Source organism: Corvus hawaiiensis, chromosome 14, assembly GCF_020740725.1.
Source record: "Corvus hawaiiensis isolate bCorHaw1 chromosome 14, bCorHaw1.pri.cur, whole genome shotgun sequence".
NCBI classification, from domain to species: Eukaryota; Metazoa; Chordata; class Aves; order Passeriformes; family Corvidae; genus Corvus; species Corvus hawaiiensis.
The window spans coordinates 22,971,292-22,995,042 of NC_063226.1; the positions used below are offsets into that span (position 1 = coordinate 22,971,292).

Genomic DNA, 23,751 nt, shown 5'->3' on the forward strand with positions numbered 1-23,751 from the left:
GCCCAGCCTGATCTCTCCAGTCTGCAGGGACTTGCTGGCCTGGATGCTCCCAGGAATGTCCCCTGGATGACCTGAGCCAAAGAATCTAGGATTACATCAGCCACCTGGAGCTCACAGACGTCTCCTCCAGAAGGGGGAATTGCAGGCCAGCTCCTGGGATGAAGGGGAGAGGCTTCTCCAAATGCCAGCAAGGTCAAATAACTGCTCCAGCAGGGAAGCTCTTGGCAGCAGAGGTTAAGCCTTGTCACTGGCTGAGTCCTGTCTCCAGGGACTGCAGCATGCACTGAGAATCAACTTGGGATGCCTAGAGCCCCAAAGGTTTTGCCACTGCCTTCGTGCTGCCATGAGATGTGAAAGGAACAGAAGACATATGGTAGCCCTCAGGGAGGAAAATCATGCAAAATGAAGCATGGATCCACCTGTCTTGTCCAAACTTTGGCTTCATGTTCTCTTCTGATCAACCTCCAAACCCTGCCAGAGCCAGGGTTAACCTGCCCAGCCTTCAACAGCACTTCCCCCGACACGACACAGCCACAGTGAACAGCAGAGCTTCTGAAAAGCCAGACCTTGTGCTGGTCAGCAAGGAGAATTGCCAAGTCCTGCCTCCAGGGAGGAAAAGCCTTAGGCACTAGGACACACTGGGCTGACTATGAGCCAGTGATCCAGGCCAGCAGAGACTGGGGCTACAGCTTCACTTCTGCTAAATCTCAGAGGAGTTTCCACTGCAGGAAAGCCCTCTCCGCTCCATGGCACCCTCTCTATGCCAGCAGCTTTGGCGCCTGGCTTACAGCACACCAGAAAGGCATATCAAAATATAGTTTATTGCTGCTCTTAGTTTAAAAAAACCAACAAACCAAAACCCATTAATAACAATCCCAGTCCCCAAACCCAGTGCTATCTGATGCAGGCTTGCGAGGACACACCTTTAGTGCAAAGAGGAAAGTGGCAGTGAGGGCCAAGGGGGCTCTGCTCGCTTCAGTTCCCACAGAACCCACCGCACCCACTGTACAGTATCGATTTGCCCTGGGGCTGGTTAGGGAAGGCTGGCCGAATTCTCAAGCTCTGGTGGGAGTCCTGGGGCAGCTGGAGGTGTCAGAGGGGGAACATGGGATGTCATGGCTGTGCAGAGCAGCTTTGATGCCTCATGTCAGCAACACAGGATGTGAAGGCCTGCTGAGCCAAGAGGCACCAGACCTGCCCACACCTTTCCACAGACACAGAGCTTTGCCAAACAGCTGCTGTCTGTTCTCCTGGGCTTTCCAGTCTGGAAACTAAACGTGTGCCCTACCCTGTGGCTGCTCCCAGCCTCAGGTGCCAGAAGTGTTGGTGGGGACTAGAGGAGTATGGAGCTAGAGCATGGGTGCACCCTCTGCTCTAGAGAGGCACAGAGGCTTCTGAGCTGGGAGGAGCCATGCGGGACCTTGCAGCCAGCAGCACATGGCCCTGGGCACTGGCGATCGTGGGAGGGATGCCCTGATCCTCAACCCTTCATCCTCAGGCCCTTTGCAGGTCCCCTGACCCTTTGTTTCCTCCCATAGCTGGTCCTGGCACTGTTGCACAGGCATCACCCCCAGCACCCACCTGCCCCCATGTCTTATGGGGAGTCAGACCCATGTCACAGCCCTCGACAGTGAACACAGTTTTTCACTGCAATGAGCTGCTAGGGCAGAGCCTTTCCATATCTTCCGAGGGAGCTGATGCCTTGGAAGAGAGGGCTGCCCACCTGCCAGCCCCAGGTGCTGGGCAGGTTGGCAACAGGTAATGTAAACAGCTCCAGCCCAGGGGAAGCACAGGGATCCCAGGACAAGCACAGGATGGCTGGGACCACACAGGGCTGACAGATGGGGCTGGGGAGGCTGGGCTGGCCTAGCCTTTTGGGGATCTCATCTCTTCCATGAAAGTGCCACTGCAGGAGGCTAGTACTCAGCTTTTCCCATGACACTTAGTTACAGGCTGTGAGACACGTCTTTGGGGAGTAGAGATGCAGCTACATCCAGATGGGAGCAGTGCATACATGTGGTCAGCACCGATGGTACCCAGGGGTTGCAGCCAGCGGCACAGAAGGAGGAGGCAGTGGCAGGGGCTGTGAAGCAAGGTGCTGTTTCTGAAAGGCAGGAGCTAGCGGTGCTGTAAACCCTCTCCAGTCTCTCCATCGGCTGGTTTTGGTTGTGTCAGGACTGCAGAGTTGGAGGGCTCAGCCAGGGCAATGCTGCCAGCCCACCCCACCCTACAGTTAGGTCATCTTCCTGGCAACGCTGGCATACGTGTGCTCGATCTCCTCATCTGCAGGACAGGTGTGATTGAACTCATCACAGGCATAGGCGTTGTTGAGGTAGCGCCAGACACCCGTCATGTCCTCTGGGATCTCGAAGTCACGGTACTTTTTGGCTGCAATCTAGAGGAGAGTGAAGGAGGAGGAGGCTGAAACTTACAGGACCTGGGGGAGACTCACTCTCTGGCTTTGGCAGGGGGTTCCTTGTCCACCCCCCTTGGAGCAGGTGCCCCCCTACCTTGGCCCTGGGGGCCAGTGCCATTACCTTGATGATATGAAGTTTGGGCAGGAGGTTGCAATCAGCCAGAGTCAGATGGTCTCCATCCAGGAATTTCCTCCTGGAGATGGTGATGTCCTCCACACTGTCCTGGTCAATCTCCTCTGGGAGAGGAGTGTTCAGGTAGATATCCAGGCGCTGAAACTCCCGCAGCAGGGCCTTCTCAAAATCTGGGAGGGCAGGAAACCAAGAGTAGTGAGTGGGTGCCCTGGGCTCCCAGGCAAGCTTTAGGCCGTGCTGGGCTGGCTGAGCCTCCCACAGGCTTTGCAGAGAGGGAAAAAGCCCTCAGGGCCACACCATCGGGCCACAACATTAACCCTGGCCAGTCTCTGTTCCCAGGGGACCACAGCAGCATCACCCCATGCTCTGCTGTTATCCCTGTGGAGGGAGCAGAAAACTGCCTTTATCCTCCCCCTCTGCCCCTCTGCTTCCCAAGGTGACTTTGGTGAGGCAGGCAGCAGGAACCTTAACCTGATGGCAGGATTTGCCTGCAGACAAAAGCATTTCTCCTGCTGCAGCGTGGTTTACTAGAGTCCAGAAACCCACAATCCTTACTGATATTTGCTTCTTTGCGTGGGTTCTTGATGTATGCCGAGAACTTGGCAAAGATGTCACTGCCCACATCGAAGGACTCCTTGTACTTGGGGCTCAGGTGTGGATACCTTGAAAAAGACACTTATGTCAGTGCAGGCAGAGATGGCTTAGGGATGCAGCAGCATCAGTTCCTGGGCCGTAGAGCCCAGGGCTGGTACTGGAGGATGCAGGGGATGTTCAGATGGCTGTGGGAGAATCATGATGATGTGAATTACTGCAGCTACCACCCTGTGAGCTGTGTCTTCTATCCTGGGTGTTTGCCAGGAGACAATCTCCTGGAAGAAACTCCACAGTTTGGGGACACTGGTGGCAGTGGAGCCCCAGAGCAGAGCTCTGCCTGCAGGCAGTTCTGGCCCAGCCCAGAGGATGCACATTGGCACGGAGGGGTCTCAGGAAGCCAGAAGCTCCCATGACTTCCTCAGGAACTGTCTTCTCTTTGCTGACACGTCCCAGGGTGTGCTGCAAGGGCAGACACATTTGAGGAGGCGGGTGACAAATGCATTTGAGCTTCCTCTTCTGCAGCAGTGGGGAGGCTGCAGCCACACAGGGCACAGGGGAGGCTGGCTTGGGGGGCTCTCCAGTGAGCTCAGGGAAGACCACCCCCTAGCAGCCCTACGGGCCACCTACATTGCTGCAGTCAAGCAAGGGCATTTGCTTTCACTCAGCTGAGTGCACTGAATATAAACAAGCAAAGTCTCACACTCCCCCTCTACCTCAACACCCGCTGCCACAGCCAGTGACAAACCCACCAGTGCCGGGGGCCCTGCAGGGACCTCCCCACGTTTCCCCTCTGCCCCTAGAGTGGGGCTGCAATAGCTGGTGCATTTCCTCCCATTGTTTTCCATTCCTGTCATCCTCATGCCCTCCCTGGTGGACCCAGCCCCTCAGCATCGAAGACCCTGCCCTGCAGAGCAGGCTCAGGGGCTGGGGGTGGCATCTGCCGGCTTGGGCTGCCCTGGGACACCTCCTGGCACCCTGCCCCAGTTTCCCAATCTGCCAAGCCCTGGGCAACACTGTGAAAGGCCCTGAAATGGGGAAGGAGTGAGTTTGCAATTACATGGGTGGACACAGCGTCTGCTCCAGGAACTCCTCAATCTTGATGAAGTCTGTTTTCAGCTCCTTGTTGAACAGCAAGAAGGGTGGGTTGGTGCCTGGTGCTAAATCTTTCAACTCTTCAGGTTTCCTGGAGCAGAGAAAACAAGCTGGCTCAGAGCCTGTAGCACATCTGCCTCCACCAGCCCCCGAGGAAAGTGGTCACAGCAGGGGTGGGGGGTAGGAGGGGGCACAGGACCAGGAGCATTCCCAGCTCTGCTGGCTTTGGGGAGCTGACAAGTGCTCCCCAGCCTCTGGATCTGCCCTGTGGTGCCTTCAAGTCATCCTCACATCCAGCTGGACAGGAAGTCCCTGGGCCAGGCACATTGGCAGGTGGCCCAAGTCCGTGCTGGCCAATACTTGCATCCCACATAAGGTAGGCAGCTTGTGGGCAGCGATTATCCCCGTGCAGTGACACACTGGCTACACAGCGGACAGGGGGAAGAAGTGCTGATAGGGGAGCTGAGCAGGGCATGTCTCAACCCACTGCTGGCCCAGGGCTTCAGTGCCACCTCACCTGGTCATGTCCACCGTGGTGACATTGAACTTGACCCCTTTGAGCCAGAGCACCATGAAGAGGCGCTGGCAGAAGGGGCAGTTTCCGATGTTTTCTCCATCCAGACCAGCCTGCCAGGAAAGCAGAAAAATGAAGATTGAACCCTTTCAGAGACAGGATGCCCGGAGCTGGAGAGCCACTGGGCACAGCACGCTGCAGGGAGCGCCTCCCGGCTCTGGGGAGAATGGGGGGGCAGGGGGGGGGCTCAGCTGTAGGACCCGCCCTGAGCCATGGCCCTGAGGGCCACTGGAAAGAACATAAGAGCATAGTCAGGATGCCAGGGGTCGGATCCTTCCCAGAAATGTGAGATAAAGCCAGAAGGAAGTGGAGAAAGAGGCAGGGGGAGAAAGTGGAGGGTGAGAGGAAGGGAGGGTCCACTTGGCCAGGAGGCCAGGCTGGAGAGGATGGGAGAAGGGAAATGAGCTCATGTTTGCCAGGAAACGAGCAGTTTGTTTTCATGTGCTGTTCATGTCTGCCTCCGGTCTCATGTGTGTTTAAAGAACCCAGGCATGATGTCCCCAAGCCAAGAACCACCCAGCAGCCTTCCCCAGGCTGGGTGCAGGAGGGTTGTATTGAAGAGAATTTGTGCTGGCATCCCACACAGCATTGGGAGGAAACAGAGATGACTGTCAGCTACTAAAGGAGTCCCCTTCAGCCCCTCTGCATGAGCACAGCTACAGGCAGAGTGAAGCACATTTTCTTGCTATGTAGCAGCTGGAAATATCCTTTGCCAAAACGACTGAAACATCTTATGAGGAATTTGGCAAGAGGAACGTGGCAGGCACCTCCCTCCGTTCACAAAAACTGGCCGAGATGCTGCTGGGAGAGGGAAGTTGTGCTGTGGTAAGAGGTAAAATGGCTCACAGGAAACTCAACTTCTTCAAGAGAATTAACAGGTTCCTAAGCTGCATGTGAACCGTGGTGCTCTGGCTCATGTGGCCACCCTGCCCGGGCAGGGAGGAGCAGCACAGCTCACACCAGCCCTGTCAGAGAGGGATGCTGCTCTGACGGAGCGGTGTGTGGTGGGACATGAGCCTTGGTGGCACAGCTCTGCACTGACAGTGAGTTGAAGTCCAGCGGCTAAGCAAGAGGATGATGAGATTTAAAAGGATCTGGCAGAGTCAAGTAGCAACAAAAACCTCCAGGGTGGGCAGCTGGATGTGGCTCCAGAGCTCACACCTCTTTGGGGACACAAAGACAGGACGGCTGAGGAGGCAGAGACCTGTGCCTGGTTCTCCTGGGCTGGAGGTAGGTGCTATGAGTCACCACAGACTCCCAAAAACCTGTGGAGTCTGGAGTGCTCAGCTTCTCCAGGAAGAGAACACTGACATCAAACTCACCTTAAGGGGGACAGTAAAAGGATCAAACAATCCCCCAACACTCCCGGTAGTGAGCTGGAGCAGGGGATCTTCTTTTCTGTCATGCCAAGACCTTTTAGTCCTTCCAGAGGAAAGAAAATTACTTTTAACAAGTATTTTCTCTCCTCAGCTGTCATGAAATTATGTCATGAAATCTGAAGAAAGAAACGGGAACCAAGAAACATGTTGATTCCCTGGGATGTGCCCAACAGTGAACCTGAATCTACACATGAGGCTGGTCAGTGTCTATTAATAGCAAATACTCCCAGAGGGGCTGCAGCTCAGGAGCATCCTCTGTCATTAATAGCAAATAGGGCTTCTTTGGAAAAGGGTGAAACTGGGTTTCAGACTTCCTTTGAAGGAGCTGGAGGGGAGAGTTAGAGAACAGCCTCGAGGGCTGCCCATAGGCAAGAGTACAAGGCATCTCTGCTCCCCCTCCCCAGCATCCCTGTCACCTATGACCCCAAACTAATGCCATTCTTTGGAGCATCTCCAGAATCAACAGCTCAGCAGGTGCTTTTGTGGCTGCCTAGCATGAGGACCAATGCTTTCCTCCCTGCTCTCCCTGCTAGCTGCACTCTCTTCAATTTCCCTGGCCTGGCACAAGGCTGGGAATGACAGGGCTTGATTTGTCCTGCTGTCCCCCCCAGGAGCTGTTGTGCTGAGCCATGGCAACACATAGCTCTGGTGGAGCCACATCGGGACAGTGGTGGGGTGGCGGGCCAGCGAGGGGAGGGGTGCCTCTCGCTTGGGCTGCTCTGGGCATAGACTCTGATTGCCTGCTTCAGGTTTCTCCATGCTTGTCTGGTAACTCCAGTCCCTGAGCTGTTCATGCTCGTCCTCCCCCTCATCTTTTAAAAATAGAGAGGTGGGGAATTTTGGGCTGGAGTGAAAAGAAAATCAGGATGGCCGCTGCAGGGAGAAAGAATCAGGCCGATACCAGGATGCTCAGAGCCAAAACCTTTATCCAGAGGAAGTGGAGGGGAGCTCCACCAGTGCCCAGGCACTGCTGGGGGAGCATCAGGCTCCAGAAGGGCCTTGCTGGCAACCACTGGCCATGGGGGGAGCCTCAGGGAGCCAAAAGCCCTCAGAGGAGACTTGCAGCCACCTGCCCTCCCTCCCCGGAAAACGCAGAGCAGCACGGAGTGGGGGAGTCATTGCTCTTCACTTCCTTCCCCAAAGTGCCTCTGCAGCAGGAACTGGGGTGGGGGCACAGACTGACATTCCTCAATCTTTTGCCCTCAGATGACAGATAATCCCAGCATAGACTAGCACAGAATCTCTAGGAGGGTTGCAATCTTTTAGCCCCAACTTTCTGAGGTGTCACTAGGCTGCACAGTGCACTGAAACCTCAAAGCTACTTGGCAGCTCCTGCGGTTTCCCTGTGGTGAAACAACCTTAAATGCAGTGGGAGGAGGGAACAGTTTTGGGGCACTGCTAAATACTCAGCCCCCATGGGACCTGCCATGCTCCTACAGCCAGCCTGAGAGCCAGGAAGCAGCTAAATGCCTGGTGGAGCTGCAGAGCAGAGCCTCCTCCCAGCCAGAAAGATGATGCTCTTGCCAGGGACATGGCAGGGTGAGAAACTGCCAGCCCCTTGGGAACCACCCACCCCAACCTCAGGGTAAAGCGGGAGTTGCTCTGCACCCTGTCCATCCTCACCATGGTAAATCCAGCATTTGCCAGAGTGAAAGTCAGGCAGCGTGCCATGCCATGCCATGCTGTGCCAAGTAGGCGCTTGTGGGAGCACCAGCTTCCCCCATGATTTACAGCTGTCAGTGGTCACAGCAACAGTCGTGTCTGGAGCATTCCCAGCCCAGGGAGGTGCTGATGGCACAGGAAGGTGCCTGTCAGCCGCTAGAGCCACTGTGTCTTTGGTAAAGCTGAGTCCTGAGTGCTGGGAAAGGGAGGCACAGCATCAACTTTTCTGTGAACAGACAAGCCAGGAGGGTTTTTTCACGCTAAATTACAGCACAGGGGAAGTCCTGATGATGCTGCTGGTTTTCCGTTTCACTTCCCTATGAAAATCCCCTAGAATACGCTGCTGCCATTGCAGTCATCTCATGTATTGTTTTTTTTTCCAGCCATCCCAGGGAGAAGTGTTAAGCAGAGAATTCAAGACTCAGATTACTTTTACCAGGAATACGCTTGTCTGGATTCAGCTCAGCCAAGCTCAATGTCCAGCAAGAAGTGCTGTGGCTAGAATTTTGGCAAGGGGATGAGGGAAATCTCTCCTGAGAAGGTTCAGATAATCTATTCTAGCATGTATGTCCAACTACTACCCAAGGAAGGCAGCATTCAGTGCCTAGAACTGCTGGGTGCCTGTGCCAGGGAAGCCAGGGCTTCTGACCCAGTCCTTTTGGGCACTGGACTGTTGCAGGAGGAGAGGAATGAAGCCCATGGACCTGAGTGGCTACAGAGAAACCATCCTTAAAACCTCGATGAGGTGGCACAGAGAGGCATCACCCCCTAGCCATTGTCACTTGACAGCACGTCCCGGGGCCCCCCTGGCATTGCTGTGGGCAGACACAGTTACCAGCCACCAGCTTTGTCTCCTCTCTTTTTGCACCGCCCATGGCCACTGCAGATATTTTGAACTTGAGTGTTAAAATATTCCAAGGAAAGTGTTCAGAAAATTGCTTAACAGAGAAAAAACCAGAAACCACTTCCAGCGAACACCGCTCTGTGAGGCTGCCCCACCTCGCCCACGCGTGGACTCCCGCGCCAGTTCCCCAAGCCATCCATGCTCGTTTCATAACCCTGTTCTCAGCAGAAGCTGAGTGGCTGCTCCCAGCCCTCCTGCTTGCTGTTCCCAGGCTGGGACGTGTCTTATCCGGATTTTGAGAGGCATGTGTGTTCCCACTCCTTCATCGTGCTGCTGCCAGCAGTGCTACTTCTCCGGGGTGCACAACCATCAGGAGCCCAGGGCATCTGCTGGGCATGACACCCCACAGTCCCCACACCACCGTGTGGTCCCCCCACTTGGGCAACCGCTTAGCCAGCCTTTGTGATGAGTGACACTGACTTTGGTACCCATCTCCAGCCTCACAAAATATGAAGAGTCCCATGAACTTTCACCACCTGCACCCAGCTGGATCTTGGTGAGGGTGAGCCAAAGAGTCACTGCCCCCCTCCCCCCTCCCCCCCGAGACCCACCTTCACAAACAGCTCAATCTCAGGCTCCTTGGTGGCAGTGTGCTGCTGACTGTCCATCCCGGCAGTGTGGGGAGGAACCACTGGCTGCACACTCTTGTGGTGAGTTGATCTGACCCCTGCAGAGCTCTGATGGGGGAAGGCTTTCAGAGGGCTGGTGGCTTAGGCCTCTCGGCTGCTCTTACTCCACAGAGGGCTGGAGCTCACGCTTTCCTTCCTTTTAAAGAAGGGAGGAGCAATGGGGTGTGCACCAGGACCCGCCAGCAAGGGGAGGAAGCTGCAGGGCCTCTCAGACATGACTCAGCATGGGTCTATCTGGTCACATGCAGAGTCTCCTTCCAGTCTATCACACCCACCCAGGTGCTCCTCCAGTGCCTCTGAGCAGTGGGCTGGCATCCCCAACACCTCTGGTGTCCACAGCACTGCTGCTATCTCTTCTCAGCTGGGAGCAGGGGCTTTATAGAGGAAGTGTCTTGCCTGTTGCTCCTCCCGCTGCTCCAGTCTTGGCCCTTTGCCACTCTCCCAACCCTCATGCCAATGTCCAGTGCCCTAGGGCTTCTTTATCAATTTGGGGTGAACCCGGCTGACTTTCCCGCTGCCTCCTGTGGCTGCATTATGACAGGCAGCTGCCTGGAGGGAGGGTACAGCTCCTCTCCCAGCCCACCACCCTCGGGGGATCCCTGCATGGGCTCCTCTGAGCACCCCTCGCTGCAAGGAGCTGGGCTGTGCAGGGCAAGTGCTCAGGGAAGCTGAGTGGAGCAGCCTGGGCACCTGTCACTGACTTTTTGAAGCTGGGGCACAGCCCTTGGGTAGGAAGGATTGCAAAACAGCTAAGGCAGGAGATAAAAGATGCTAAAACATGCCAGGGAGCAGTGGGGAACCCCAGAGTGCCCCTGGCAGCCGCCCAACTGCACGGTGCTTGGCAGGATGGTGGGATGGGATGTCTTCAGGACTGACCTTCAGTAGGGCCCCATTCCTGGAACTGGGCTGTTTCACAGGAAGGATGAACAGCTTGCTTTCCTCCCCAGGATGGGAGGGAACTGTTTGCTGCCAGATCACCCTGGCTGCAGAGACACTTTCCCAGCACACATGGGCTTAACTCTTAGGCAAGACCTGTCTTGCACCCCCAGACCACATAGCTGGTTCCACTGCACAAAATGGGGATCCCCAATGCTTGACTCAGTCCCTGTCCCTCCCCCCCTTCCCTCCCCTCCGGCTCAGAGAAGCTCCAACTTTCCCCAAAATAAGCAAACCCTGATCAGACAGCATTCCACCCCCCAAGGCAATTAGGATGGGAAAAGATTTTGCAGACCCCTGGAGGAGGTGCCCCAACAGTGATGTTTCTCCTGGTCCTGCTACACAGCCCAGGGTGGTGCTAACACTGGGGGCTGAAGGGGTGGGGAGATGGGGGGCATATTTTTTCTGCCCATCAAAATTTTGGGAGAACTTGGAACTCTACTCAATGGGACAGGACACTGACTCACACTCTCATGATCAAGAGGTATGTATTGATGGCACTGTGAGTGCCCCACAGGGCCATGACAGCACCCTCATCACGAGCTTGACACCCACCACTCAGCTCCTGCTGTGGACCCCCAAGTGATGTGTGCCAGTCCCTGCTGCTGCCACAGCCTCCTGAGCTGCCCCTGCCTGGGCAATGCTGAGCCTCTGGGAGCTGTGATGGCTCCTGGCACTGCCAGCTGCTGCTGTCTCTGCTGATCTCAGCTGGGTGCAGAGCCAGCAGCTCCCGTCCATGGCATTTTCCTCCAGCTGAAGCAGCAGGCAGGAATTCAAGTCCTGCAGGTGGGAGGCATGGTATGACTCGGTGCCCTCCTTACAAAGTGCTGGAGTGCCCAATACCTCACCCCACAGAGGGTGTGGGGCAGAAGTGTGGCAGCAAAGGGGTCCCTTCCCACAGTGTTGGGTGCAGGAAGGGTGTTTGTCTTTTCTGCAAGAACAACCGCCTGGGAGGCAGTTCAGGGAGCCTTTCCCTTCTTCCTCACAGAGTGAATTGCCGGACATTTTCTGAGATTGAGATTACAGCACATATGTATCTGGATTTCTGCCTCACCATGTCTGGGAGAAAGCTGGGAGTACTTTGGAAACCTTGCCAAGCCTTGTTCCTCTGCCTAGGGGGAAAAGAGGTGGGAGGGAAGGGGCTGCAAGTTTCTCTGCCAGCAATGGGATGCCAAGGCACAGATCACTCGTAACAGGGTGCCCTGGGAGAAGTGTTCCTGTGCTGAGAGTGACCCAGCTGTCCCGAGCAGCCTCTGGCCCCGGGCAGCAGGCTAAGAGTGAGTGCACATGTGCCCGCCCAGCCTCGGGACTTCAGCAGGGCAGAGAAGCGAGCCATTGTCCCCCTGCAGTGCCAGCCCCGCGGGCACCACCCGCCGCCAAGGCCCCGGCTGGTACAGGCTGCCGGGTGGGACACAGCGGTTGTGCCATGGCCGGACTGGTCCGGCCAGCAGTAACCATGGTCTTCCTCTGCTTCACTGTGCGTCTGGAGGCCAGCCCGGAGCTGTCCGGTGAGTCAGGGTGAAGGCAGGGAGGTGGGGGATGCTGAGGACTGCACTGGTATGATGGGAGGGTGAAGTGACAGCAGGTTGGTGGGGTAGGGACAAGTGAGGTATAAACCATGGCAGGCCAGAGTGAGTTTCCCCAAAACTTTGGGATTTCTTTATCCCCACACAGGGCTGTTCTCCGAAAACACACCGCACACATCTCACAGCCCTGGTGTGCGTAAGAGTGGCTCCCCAGCTCTGCTGTGCTCCCATGGACAGTTTGGAGACAGAAATGTAAAGAAACAAATATCAAGCCAGTTCCTGAGCTTTGCTGAGCACCCCCCAGCCACAACACTCATGTCCTCGGTGCTGGGCAGAGTGTAGAGCTGAAGGAATACCCAGGGCTGCCCTGCCAGCCTTCCCTGTTCTGAGAAGGGGAGGGAAGAGTTGGGCTGAAGCTGTACCTGGTGCCTGGATGGAGGTGGTGGCTGTGCCCCAGCTAGTGCCACTCGTGAGTAGGGGTGCTGCAAGATTCCCTGCCACGAGACACGGCAAGGGTCAGAGGCTCTACCCAGGGCCATGCTGGTGAGCCTTATAGATGTAGACAAGGCAGAAATTTGGGATCCCTTGTGCCCCAGCTCTTTGAACAGACAGGACAGGTGCAGGCAGGCTGGGCACCAGCCATTCCCCAGGGATCATCTGGGAACAGCCATGCACACCTCCCCTCTGCTCAGCCGGGCCCAGGTGGGTGAAAGCCCGATGCTGCAGGGCAGGCTGCGGTGAGGAGGATGTGATTTCATCTGGGCAGAGCTAACGGCACAACCACAGCACCGGAGACTGAGTCAGCTGTACTGGCACAAATCACTCACAAAGTCTGCCTACAGCCTCCTCAACATGGCTCCACCCAAAAAAACATCTTCACAACTGCTCACTGGCCCAAAATAGTGTGATGAAGAAACCTCTGCCCCCATTGCAGTGTTCAAGCCTCAGTTTTAAAATACAAACCACTGGTGCTGCCAGCTGGCATGACAGCAGAACAGGGTGCCTGCCTCAAGGCTGGATTTGGGGAAACCCATTTCTTCTCATATTTCTCCCCTGAGTTCCCCACCATCCCCAGGATTTGGCTGAGCCCTCTGCATCCAGGGCTGCCCAGCAGTTGGGGGGTTTAAGCAGCCCTACATCCAGCAGTGTCGGGTATGGGCAGGTGGAATTGGAGTCAGTGCCAGGAAGAAGTCAAGGCTGGGGTGGCTCTGAAACCTTCAGGAGAGCCTGACTGCTGCCAGGTGTGGGGCTGGTGCTGCAGCTGTGGGGCTGCTGCAGCAGATGCAGAGGAAGGGGATGGGGGCTGGCAGCCTGGGCAGGGTCCTGTGCCCCTCACAGCCCCCAGCATCCAGTGATACGGGGCAACCAGAGGAGAGGGACAGGACAGGGTTTGTCCTGCCCCCTCTTTGTGGGCACCGCACCCCAAGGGGCTGGTCCAGCACAGTGCCATTCAAAGAGCATCTTTGCATTGCACTGGAGCTTTGACCTGGCTAGAATACTTTGTCTACTGCCATCTACCCTCCTCTACCTCTCCTTTCCTTTCTCCTCCAGCATGCAGAGAAGCAATTGAGGGCTTGTTTCTGGGATGCTGTGGCCACCCACTTGCTCATCCCAGCTTGCAAGGGATAATGCCAAGGGAGAGATTTACTCCGGGCTGGAGGCAGCTCCCAGCTGCACCCGCTGACATCCCAGGGAGGGATGCTGACTGCAGATGCCAAAGGGTTAGTGGCAGCACTGAAGGTGAAAGGGGCCCTTTGTGCTGCTGAGCCTGGCACCAGTTTGCACAGAAGGGGAGGGAGCTTGTGCTCGCACCTTCTTGTCTTGGTTTGGGGGAGTTTGACACACAGGGAGTTGGGGGACAGGGTACATGTCCTGCCCTGGGGCCCAGCATTGGCCTGGGGCTGAGGTGCAAGTTCCTCCAAAGACCCTACAGCTGGGGATTGGGGTCTGTAATATGCTCGGAAGCCCTATGTTGCCCTGTCCCCATCTCCCAAGCCTCAAAATTATGCTTTCCCTTTGCTTTTTTTTTACTCAAAACCACAAATGGCTTCATTCAGGGCCTACACATTACATTTTGTCAGCTTTTCTTGCTTCCTCGGCCTTCTCCAGCAACTGGTGCCTGCTCAGAGCACCTAGCAGCTTGAAGAGCTGTTACTAAAACAGCTTCCTTGCCCACCCAGTACAGCCAATGCCAACTGGAGGCAATGCTACATGTTAAGCCCTTGGAGAGGCCAGGCAGGACAGTCCCACTTTGCTGTCCCCCTGTTTCCTGTAGGGAAAACAACAGGGGCAGTAGTTTGGGACACAAAGTAGGTGGGATTGAAAGAGAGAAGCATTCTGTGATGGGAATTCAAGGAGGGAAGAGCCAGCGCCCATTGAAAGGGCTGTGGGCCAGGAATGGTTTGGACCAATACACTGGGCTTCTTCAGCAGAGACCTGAGGCCAGCTGGGCTCAGGTGATGACTTTGTGGCTCACGCTCATCCATACTGACCCAGCCAGCTGTGGGAGCCTGCAGCAGCCCCTGGACCTTTCTCTCATCCGGCTCACGGCTCAACTTGTGACAGACTTGTGACAGAGCGCATCCGCCTCACCCTGACTCCAGGGATCATCACTGGGGGACCATCTCTGGCTCACCCTTGTTCTCTCCCCACCATGGCTCCATAACAAGCCTGATTTTCTCTAAACACTTGATGACTCCTTATGGGATTTCCCCATCTTCTCTGACCTGCTGTACTGCCTCCCGCTTTCCCTTCCTGTTGCTAACCAGTTCAACTATTCCGTGCTGCTTTCCAGGCTCTCAGCAGCAATGCTGTATGCAAGGTTTGCTACAAGCCCATCTTCTCTGCTGCTGTCCTGCTCTGATCCTGTTCACCCCATAAGTGCCTCATCTCAAGACATCCTCACTGCCACCAGGACTTGGGTGCCCAAGTGCCACCACTGCCGTGGCCCTGATGTCTCCTTTGGACAATGCCTCCCCTGCTTTCCTCTTCCAGGGTACCTGCGCAAGGTGCTGAGGAATCACACTGCCCACACCTGCGATGGAGAGCAGCTTCTCATCGTCTGCCCTCGCAAAACCACCATCAGCATCCTCGGTGCCTTCTATGGGCGTCGTGTGCCCAGCGCCAACCTCTGCCCCAGCCCCAACAATGCCTCCCAGGAGAGCACTGAATGCACGTCTGCCACTGCCCACCTGGTAAGGGAGGGATCCCAGGGGCCGGGCTGCACATCCCTCTGTCTCCGCATCACTGAGCTGTCTGCTTAGGCTGGGGGACTGCAGGCAATGCAGCCTCCCTGTGCCCTGAGGAGGTTTTCACCAGCATCAGGATTACAGAATCACAGAATCAAAGACTCAAAAAAGCTTCTTGAACTCTGTTAGGCTTGGTGCTGAGACCTTCTCTGGCTGGGCGTTCCCAACCACCCTCTGTGAGAGGAACCTTTTTCCAATATCCTGCCTAAACCTGCCCTGACACAACTTCAGCCCATTCCCTTGGGTCCTGTCATTGGTCACCATAGAGGAGAGATCAGTGCCTGCCCCTTCTCTTCCCTTCACGAGGAAGTTGTAGACTGAAATGAGATCCTCCTCAGACTCCTCCAGGCTGAACAGACTAAGTGTCCTCAGCCAGTCCTCATAAGGCTTCCCCTCAAGGCCCTTCACCATATTTATTGCCCTCCTTTGGATGCTCTCTAATAGTTTAATATCTTTCTTATATTGTGGTGACCAAAACTGCACACAATATTCACGGTGAGGCCACCCCACTGCAGAGCAGAGCTGTACAATCCCCTCCCTGGCCTGGCTGAACCCCCCAGGACATGGTTGTCCCTGCTGGCTGCCAGGGTACTGCTGGCTTATATTCAGCTTTTTGTTGACCAGGACCCCCAGGGCCCCTGCTGCAGCACTGCTTTCCAACATCAAATTCCCCAGTTTGTCCATACACCCAGGGTTGCCCCATCCCAGGTACAGAGTCCAGCACTTTTCCTTATTGAAATTCCTATGGTTGGTGACTGCCCAGTCCTCTAATTTGTCGAGGTCTCTCTGTGGAGCCTCCCTGCCTTTGAGGGAGTCAACAGCTCTTCACAGTTTTGCATCATCTGTGATTCACTGTGGGGCCCTTTTCCTAGACCATATTTGGAAGATAAGGGTGGAAGAGATGTTCTGCCATACATCCCAGAGTGGAGCCTGGCGGGAGGCACTGCTGTGTCCTGAGCTGGCTTGCAATCCCACAGGAAGCAGCAAGCTCAGAGAAAGCCCTGGAAGCTGGGGCTGGCTTCTGGGAGAGGAGCTTTGCCGTAGCCAAGGTGTTAGGCTCACGAAGTGAGACAGGACCCCACGAGATGCTGTGCTCATCCCTGTGGCTGCATCCCCTGGGGTTAGCACAGAGCTTGGCTCTTCCCCAGCCAGAAGCAGCCCCCATCTGTGCTGGCAGGTCCCAGGGAGTGGATTAATGAAGCGGACCAAAGGGGCTCTGTTTGATGGCAGCAGCTGGTGCAGGGAAAGGGTAGGAAAGCAGAGGCTCACAGAAGAAAAGGGATGGAACCTCCCCAAAGTTGATGCCTGGGTCCCTCGATGGGGACATTGTTTCATGTGCTGCTTTTCTAAGACCCTGTTCCAGCTCCTTGCTAGGGCTGGGACAAACCTGCAGCAAAGCCAGTGACTGCAGCTGCCTGCAGGAAAAGGGAATGAGCTGGAGAAGAGGAAGAAGAGCTGAGGAGCCAGTGCCCTGCTAAGGAGCTCGCAGGGCTTTCCTGCCTGGTCCTGCTCCAGCTCCAGCCATACATCCCCTCCTGGGATCCTGCATGTCCCAGGAGGTCTGCAAGCACCAAGCTCGACCACGCTGGCATGGCACCAGGCTGGCCCCATGAACCACCCTGCAAGCACAGAGGGTTCCCCTCCCTGCAGGATGGAGAGTATGGCCTGGCACAGGTGCTTGGAAAGTGAGAGCAGGTCCGTATAGCCCAGGTTCATACTGGGTGAACAGTGGGGTGGCCATGCTGGCACAGGGCTGGGATACCCGCTCCTGCTTAAGGAGCAGGGATGTCTGGAGGGCAGAGAGCAGAGCTGCTGACAAGGCTCAGCTCTGTTCAGGCAGCAACTGGGAAGAGAGATTACTTCTGTTTCCTTAGTGAATTTCCCTTCTGGCAGCCAGTGAAGACTAAGGGGAGGCTCAGTCCTAAGCTGGGCAGGAGGGACAGGGACAGAGGAGGGGAAGGAGACATGAGAAGGGGCTCCGTTTTGGGTGCTGGGATCCCCGGGCCTGAGTCACGAGGCGGCAGCAAGGGCGTAAAGTGCTCCCTGCTGCCGGCAGCCTCTGCTCCACTGCGGAGCCATTGCTGTGGGACTTGCGGGGACAAAGAGGGGGACATAGGGGCAGGGAGTCCCACAGCCACCCGAGGCCGGGCTACCCAGAGACTGCTGCCAGAGCCGAGGGCCCGCCGTGGCCACCCGCGGGCTGGCCGCGTACGCAGGAGGGAGAGCGGCCGCGACCACCTCGGTCACCGGTGGGGCCCGGCCGGCCCGTGGGTGAACCCTTGTCCCCACCTTGTGGCCGCGCGGGGACATTGCACGGACCGCGGGGACGCGAGCGCACGGGGCAGAGTCAGCGCGCACCTGCACAGGTGTTAGGGACGCGCGGCGTGGTGTGGTACTGGGATGCCAGCACAGGTAGTAGCAGACGTGCTGGCACACAGCTCACTGTGGGTGCAGGGGAGGAATTGGTTCAGGAATGGGCACTGGAATTGGCATGTCTGCATCAGGGGTGGGCAGGAGCAGCTGTGGGGCAACAGGCCATTTCCCTGAGCCTGGTGATAGCACTGAGGGACAGGAGGTGAGAACAGCCTCAGGACTTCTCACCCAACTCACATCTGTTCCACTCTGCTCTCCAGAAGCTGCTGGCTGAGTGCCAGGACCAGCAGTGGTGCCAGTTCTCAGTGCACAGCCAGGTCTTTGGGCCAGACCCATGCCCTGGGACACACAAGTATCTCATCGCTTCCTACAAGTGCCAGCCAGGTGAGGTGGAACACAGTCTGGGCAACACTGCATGGGCTCTTCCTGACCTCAGCTGCTCAGAAAGGGGCAGGAAGGAGAGCATGGCTACTCCTGTACCTTGCAGCCCTCTTTCAACCCTCCCCTCGGCCTAAGAGAGGTGATTCAGGATGCATCGGGACACTCTGTGATGTCACTCCCCAGGGAACCATCGGGTCAAGACCGTGTGCGAGAATGACAAGCTTAGGCTGCAGTGTCGACCAAAATCCATCCTGGCCATTTATTCTGCAAGTTATGGACGATTCCTGCGGGGCAAACCAGAGTGTGATGCCTTGAACACTGGAGGACCCCATATAGGTATGCATATGATTCGAGAAAGAAATGGGACAGGAACCATGCAGAGAGTATGGCACAAGTCCATCACTGGGCTGTACCTGTGTCCCATGGCCTCAGCTGGCTGATGCCCAGCAGGGAGGGGTAGGCAGCTCTGCCCATGGGTCCATGCCTTATGTCTCTGCAGAGTGTGTGGCTCCAGATGCTCTGCGCAGGGTCTCCAAGAAGTGCCACCGCAAGGGGAACTGCACCGTGGCTGCTGACAAGGCCACCTTTGGGGACCCATGCCTCCCCGGCATGAAGAAGCAGCTGCGAGTCTCTTACACCTGTGGTGAGAGCTCCCCACGGAGCCAGGGGCACAGGGGCCACTGGTGGAGTGTCTGCTGCGCCCACCCCATGCCAGGCAGGCAGGGGCATGGGGCTCCCCAGGCACACAGGGGCTGCAGGGGAGGAGCAGGGTGGTGATGCTTGGTGTGTGCTCTCCTTGCAGTGCCCAAGCAACTGCTGGAGGAGGTGGGCCCTGACACCTCAGACCCCTTCCTGCTCTCGGACTACATGCATGGTAATGTGGGGGAAGGGAGGTTACACCACAAACAGTGTGGCACCATGTCCATGCTTGGGTGAACCAGCCCTTCCATGGCCTGTCTGCATCCCTGGTACCAGCCCCAGCCTATCACCTTCCACCTGTGTTCCATGGTGGAAGCCATCCCTTCGTCAGTGCCCGTGTCTGAGGGGCTGGAGGTGGCATCTGCTGGAGCAGGGGAGGGGAAGACACACAGGGTCATCCCTGCAGGCAGCAGAGCATTTGTGCAGGAAGGATGGAGTGTGGTATGGGGAAGGACAAGCAGGAGTAGGCAGCCGGGACACGGAGCACTGAGAGCACCTCGTGTCTCAGCCTGCACCCCCTTGTCACTGCAGGTGGCTGGTACAAAGGCCCCAGGTTCTCCAGGCTCCAGGAAGACCGCATGGTTTTTACTAGCTCTCTGGAAGCTTTTGCCCACCTTTGGGGTACGTGCCCTCCCTGGGTCTCATGCAGCAGTCAGGGGAACAGGACAGGCTGGGGGTGGCTGGGGTCCCGGATGGCCCCAGCTCAACCCAGGGCTCATCTCAGAGGCAGCCAGATCCCAGACCTCTCCCGCAGGGTCAACAGGCACACAAAGGAGTAGGGCCCATGCTGGGTTTGGAGTGGACAGGTAGGGCAGGAGTTCAGAGGTTGAACAAGCCCCAAAATCCCACAGCACCAAGAGTCATGGTGTGGCTACAGTCCTGCCTGTGGGCCTTCCTCTTCTAACAGGCCAGATTACCCTTTTCCTTCCTGCCCTGGGTCTTTTCCTTCCTGCCCTGTCTGCAGGTACTGATAGAGACCACCTCTCTGTAGGCAAAAATTTCCCTTGCCAGAGGAAATTACTCATTTAATCCCCCAAAGGATTATTCTTTCCTCTGCTCTGCCTCACTCCCATCCCAATGGAGGTTTCCTTTGGGGAAAGGCACATTTCAGGACTGGTGGGTGCTGATGAGGCTCTAGGCGACACTTCCATGGTCAGTGGGGCAGGGTCTGTCCTGCCTCTGCAGCCTGGGTGGTGAGGGCATCCCTCCCTGCTCCCCTCTTATTCCCAAATGCCTGGCAGAGGGGCTTTGCAGGCACTGATACAGGCTGCAGAGCAGTTTGTACCTTGGTGTCTTTCTTTTCTTTTCCCCTCAGGTGTCCCAGAGAAAGTTGCCCTCTACTTTCTTTGTGGAGTCTCAGGAGGCCTCATGTTGCTGCTGTGCATCATCAGCCCCAAAACGACCTTCCTCCAGGAGATGGGGGAGGCTCTCAAAGATCCAGAGCTGGGGAGCAGCTCGGAGCTGGGCAGGACCAAGCTGCGGGATGAGCAGGATGAAGATGTCCCTGATGACAGCTCCTCAGACTCCTCCTTCCGCCGCCTCACCCACACCTACCGGGCAACTGACAGCATCTTCAGCCCTGAGCTGACGGCAGCTATGGAGGGAGCAGTGGAGCACCAGGGCCACAGTGGGGAGGAGATCTGGATGCCCAGGGAGTCAAGCCCGTATGCCATACACAAGATCAAATCGGCCACCAAATAAGAACTGGAAGAAAATGGCTGGAGAGCAGCAGAGGGATGCAGGCTCAGTGGGATCCGATATCAGACAGACATAAGAGTTTGGGCTCCTTGGGGCGACTGGACATCCCAAGAGGCAGCAGGGTCATGGCAGCTCCAGCGTGTCCATCAACTCACTGCTCCCCCAGCATGGTAACTCTAGCCTGGGGGTGACATGCAGTCCCTGGGTGTGATGAGGGGCTGTGTAACGGCTCCGTGGGCCATTGGCTCCTTTGCCACAGACACACCACTAACCCTAACCTAACCTCCCTGTTCTCAGCTCACATCATCTGGCTCTAGAGTTGAACCCTCATCAGGTGTGCCAAGCCCACCCTGAGCCCTTCAAGGCTGTTTGCTCTTATTTTTCCTTGGGTACTGGCTTCCACTCCTGGTGCTGCAAATGCACCCTGCACTCAGGCACTGTGCCAGCAGCAGAGGCAGGAATGGCCAGGACACAGGGAGACACAGGTGGAGTGGGTGTGCAAGCACAGCAGGCATCACCAGCACAGCCCCACCACAGTGCATGCCATGCAGCCCTGCTGTGCCAAGGGAGCTACTCCCCAGGCTGGGGCCACTGGCAGCTCAGCATGACACTGCCTCTCACTCTCCATTCAGGAGCTCTGCCACGCCGTGTTGCTCTGTGCTTTCCTTTGTACTTTCCCCAGTGGCAGCAGAGCCCCAAGTTTTAACTTGCTGTGTTTTTTCCCAGTAAATAAATGCAACAGCTCTTGGGCACATTTCTCCCTGACCTTGGCCATTAGTAATGAAAAAGGGAAAAAGGAAGAGGCAGTGAAGTATCTTGCCTCCCACCAGTGCTTCTGGCACTTGGCTATGGGAAGTAACAAGTTGGGCCTGTTTTACCACAGGAAGGGATAAGGTTTTAGCCTGGGGAAGGGAAATGGGGAAAAGCAGTCCATCTGGGTTTGAGGAATGATGCTTCCCTGTCCTTGCTGCTCTTCTTGACCCTGGGGCTTCCTGACTGGTAAGCAATCCTGGAGCAAAGGCCCCCAGATACCATGCAGACGGGCTTCTTGGCCGTCCTGCAGTGCCAGGAAGCCAGGCTGGGGCTGAGGTCTGCTCCAGCTCGAAAAGGCAGTGCAGGCTTTTTTAGTGCTGTGGAAAGAGGCTGGATGGAAGCAGAAACCCAGCTCTCCTCACAATAGGGACATATCAGGCACAGATGCTCTTGAGCTAGCAGCTAGAGTCCAGTGGGAGCTAGACAGCAGAGTCTAGTGGGAGGAGCCAAGGACCTGCATTCTACCTGATTTGGGGGGCTGCTGAGGGAATGTCAGAGCCCAAGGAGAGCTTGCAGAGCTCTCACCTCCAACTGGCCCCCAGCATCCTTAGATTGTGGGCAGGACTGAGACCACAGTTTTGCCTCAATGCTTGGACAGCTGGCACAGATCCTGCTGCACACCCATGGCTTCACTTTGCACTTGTTGCTCTCCTCATCTTTTATCCCACATCCCCCACATCCGGGGTGATTTCAGCTCGTGTGGTGCGACTTGCACCCCTGCAGCAGGCCTGGGATTCCCAAGAGCCTCACCAGGAGCACCAGCATGGCAGTGCTTCAGAAACTGGAAAAGCCAGCTTCCCAGTGCCAAGCCTGGGCAGGACAGGCAGACATGAAGCTGTCCCAAAGCAGGCAGCTTATCCCAGCCTCCACAGAGACGTGGGCAGACTTGGATGGGAGTTTTGGCTGAGGATCTTACCCCACAGGATAACCAGGTTTCCATTGGCAGTGGGATGTGTTCTGGCTCTGCCTGGCTAGTATGCACCCAACTTGTATTTTTGGCTGGGCTATGCCCTGCCTTAACATGCACAGGGAAAGGATCCCACAGGATCCCAACCCAATAGCAAGCAAGCCTCAGGAAGGCCCCAGGCCGGGGACAGAAGCAATGACAGGAGGAAACAAGATGGGCTGGAGCTGCAGCAGCCCTGACCAGTTTTGGGGACCGAAGGGACCCAGATTTAAACCTCCACTGGACCTGTGAGCAGAATTCTGCTCCTGGCTGTCCATGACCCAGGTCTTTCTGCTGGAGATGTGGCAGAGCTGCCTGCATACAGCCCAAGCCATGTGCCTGATCCTGCCCATGTGGCCCTTGGGCAGCAGGTTTAAATCCCCTCAGATGCTGGCACTGCTGTGTTTCCTCGGCCAGGGGTTCATCAGCTCCACCCGCAACAGCAGCACATGGGTGTGGAATTATCTGAAAGGATTTTCTTGAGTTAAACTTAGGAATTTGAAAGGTTTTTCCGGGAACCTGGTGGCTGGGGGAAGCTTTCCTCTGCTGCAGTGCTGAGCTCTGCTGAGTTTACCTCAGTGGGGGCTTCACTTGAGCCAGAGCTCAGTGGCTCTGAAAAGCCCCCAAGAGTTGCTGAGGGCACGGGACTACTGCATGGTGGTGGCATGAGAGCAAAGGACTGCGCTGGAAACTCACAAAGGAGCAGAGTGATACAGTGAGTATCAAGTATATGAACATGGATCATGTATGTGTCTGACACATGAAAAGTGGGTGGCTTTTCCAAGACTAGTTTATCAAGGAACAAAGCAAGCTGTGGGTGTGAGGAGTCTCATGCACTCCTTTCCTGACACATGGAAATTGACTACAAGCCAACTGACAGCCTGAGTGAGCCTGGCTGCATGGCAGGGGTCTCCTCAAGAACCGCAATGCCCTCAAGGCTGGTCCTTGATACACACAGAGTGCTCTTACCCTCAGCAGATGTTTGGTAAGCAGCTGGTATTGCCTATAACCCCATAGTACAGTGACTGTGACATGTGCCTTGGTAACTTTGACCCTGTCCTGGTCGCTGTGGCAGTCCCAGTGAGCCTCACCCTGAACTTGGTCAGTCATGCCTATACGACACCACATGAACACTGCTCCTGTGGTACCTCAGATAGTCAAAGCAGGGTTAGACTAGATACTAGAAAAATACCTTCCCTGTGAGCGTGGGGGGGGGGCCCTGGCACAGGCGCCCAGAGAAGCTGTGGCTGCCCCTGGATCCCTGGAAGTGTCCAAGGCCAGGTTGGACGGGATTTGGAGCAACCTGGGATAGTGGATGGTGTCCTTCCCCACGGCAGGGGGTGGAACGGGATGAGCTTAAGGTCCCTTCTCACCCAAACCGTTCTGTGATTCTCCAAGCGATCCGAATCCTCTGTTCCCGACACCGGGTCAAGGAAGGTGCACGGCCAGCACACCCTGTCCCCCAAACCAGAGCTCCCCAGCCCATTGGGAAAGGGCAGCCCCGAGGTCTGGGACCCACAGCCTCGGCTGCGGGCGGAGGCAGAGGACCCAGTGGACCCCAGAGCCGCTCCACCCGCCCCGAAGGACAGCAAAGCCGGCGCCGCTCCCCCGGCCACGCCGAGGCTCCCCACTCGACTGCCCGGCCGCCACGCCACCCCCTCCGGGCCCCACGGAACGGATTTAAACGGCACCCACGCCCACCAATCACTGCCCGCTCGGCCCGGCGCTCGCCCCGCCCCTGCCGCATG

General features: G+C 56.5%; 2 protein-coding genes across 5 annotated transcripts; one reads left to right on the forward strand and one right to left on the reverse strand.

Moving 5' to 3' along the window:
* Positions 1-801: 801 nt before the first annotated feature.
* Positions 802-9,696, reverse strand: LOC125333019 (chloride intracellular channel protein 2-like). Its single transcript, XM_048318484.1, has 6 exons — positions 9,306-9,696; positions 4,753-4,862; positions 4,201-4,326; positions 3,105-3,211; positions 2,538-2,719; positions 802-2,395 (listed from the first exon to the last, which is right to left on the reverse strand). Exons 1-6 carry the CDS (start codon positions 9,360-9,362, stop codon positions 2,234-2,236), a joined length of 744 nt encoding a protein of 247 aa, XP_048174441.1. The 5' UTR covers positions 9,363-9,696; the 3' UTR covers positions 802-2,233.
* A 1,926-nt stretch (positions 9,697-11,622) lies between these two features.
* LOC125333392 (protein eva-1 homolog C-like) lies at positions 11,623-20,998 on the forward strand. Of its 4 annotated transcripts, XM_048319254.1 has the most exons (8): positions 11,624-11,827; positions 14,840-15,039; positions 17,727-17,850; positions 18,031-18,183; positions 18,347-18,490; positions 18,650-18,721; positions 19,078-19,167; positions 19,862-20,998. In XM_048319254.1, the coding sequence occupies exons 1-8, from the start codon at positions 11,746-11,748 to the stop codon at positions 20,245-20,247; spliced, it is 1,251 nt and encodes a 416-aa protein (XP_048175211.1). In that variant the 5' UTR covers positions 11,624-11,745; the 3' UTR covers positions 20,248-20,998. The 4 variants fall into 4 exon arrangements, with proteins under 4 accessions (XP_048175213.1, XP_048175211.1, XP_048175215.1 ...); XM_048319256.1 differs by lacking the exon at positions 18,650-18,721 and having other exon boundaries at positions 11,623-11,827; XM_048319257.1 differs by lacking the exon at positions 19,078-19,167 and having other exon boundaries at positions 11,630-11,827.
* Positions 20,999-23,751: the final 2,753 nt, after the last annotated feature.

Coding starts and splice junctions, on each gene's coding strand:
- LOC125333019 (XM_048318484.1), bottom strand. CDS start 9,362: ATGGACAGTCAGCAGCACACTGCCACCAAGGAGCCTGAGATTGAGCTG. Junction 4,327..4,752: donor ACCACGGTGGACATGACCAG/GTGAGGTGGCAC, acceptor TCTCTGCTCCAG/GAAACCTGAAGAGTTGAAAG. Junction 2,720..3,104: donor ACGCAAAGAAGCAAATATCA/GTAAGGATTGTG, acceptor CTGCCCTCCCAG/ATTTTGAGAAGGCCCTGCTG.
- LOC125333392 (XM_048319254.1), top strand. CDS start 11,746: ATGGCCGGACTGGTCCGGCCAGCAGTAACCATGGTCTTCCTCTGCTTC. Junction 17,851..18,030: donor TTCCTACAAGTGCCAGCCAG/GTGAGGTGGAAC, acceptor GTCACTCCCCAG/GGAACCATCGGGTCAAGACC. Junction 18,722..19,077: donor GCTCTCGGACTACATGCATG/GTAATGTGGGGG, acceptor TTGTCACTGCAG/GTGGCTGGTACAAAGGCCCC.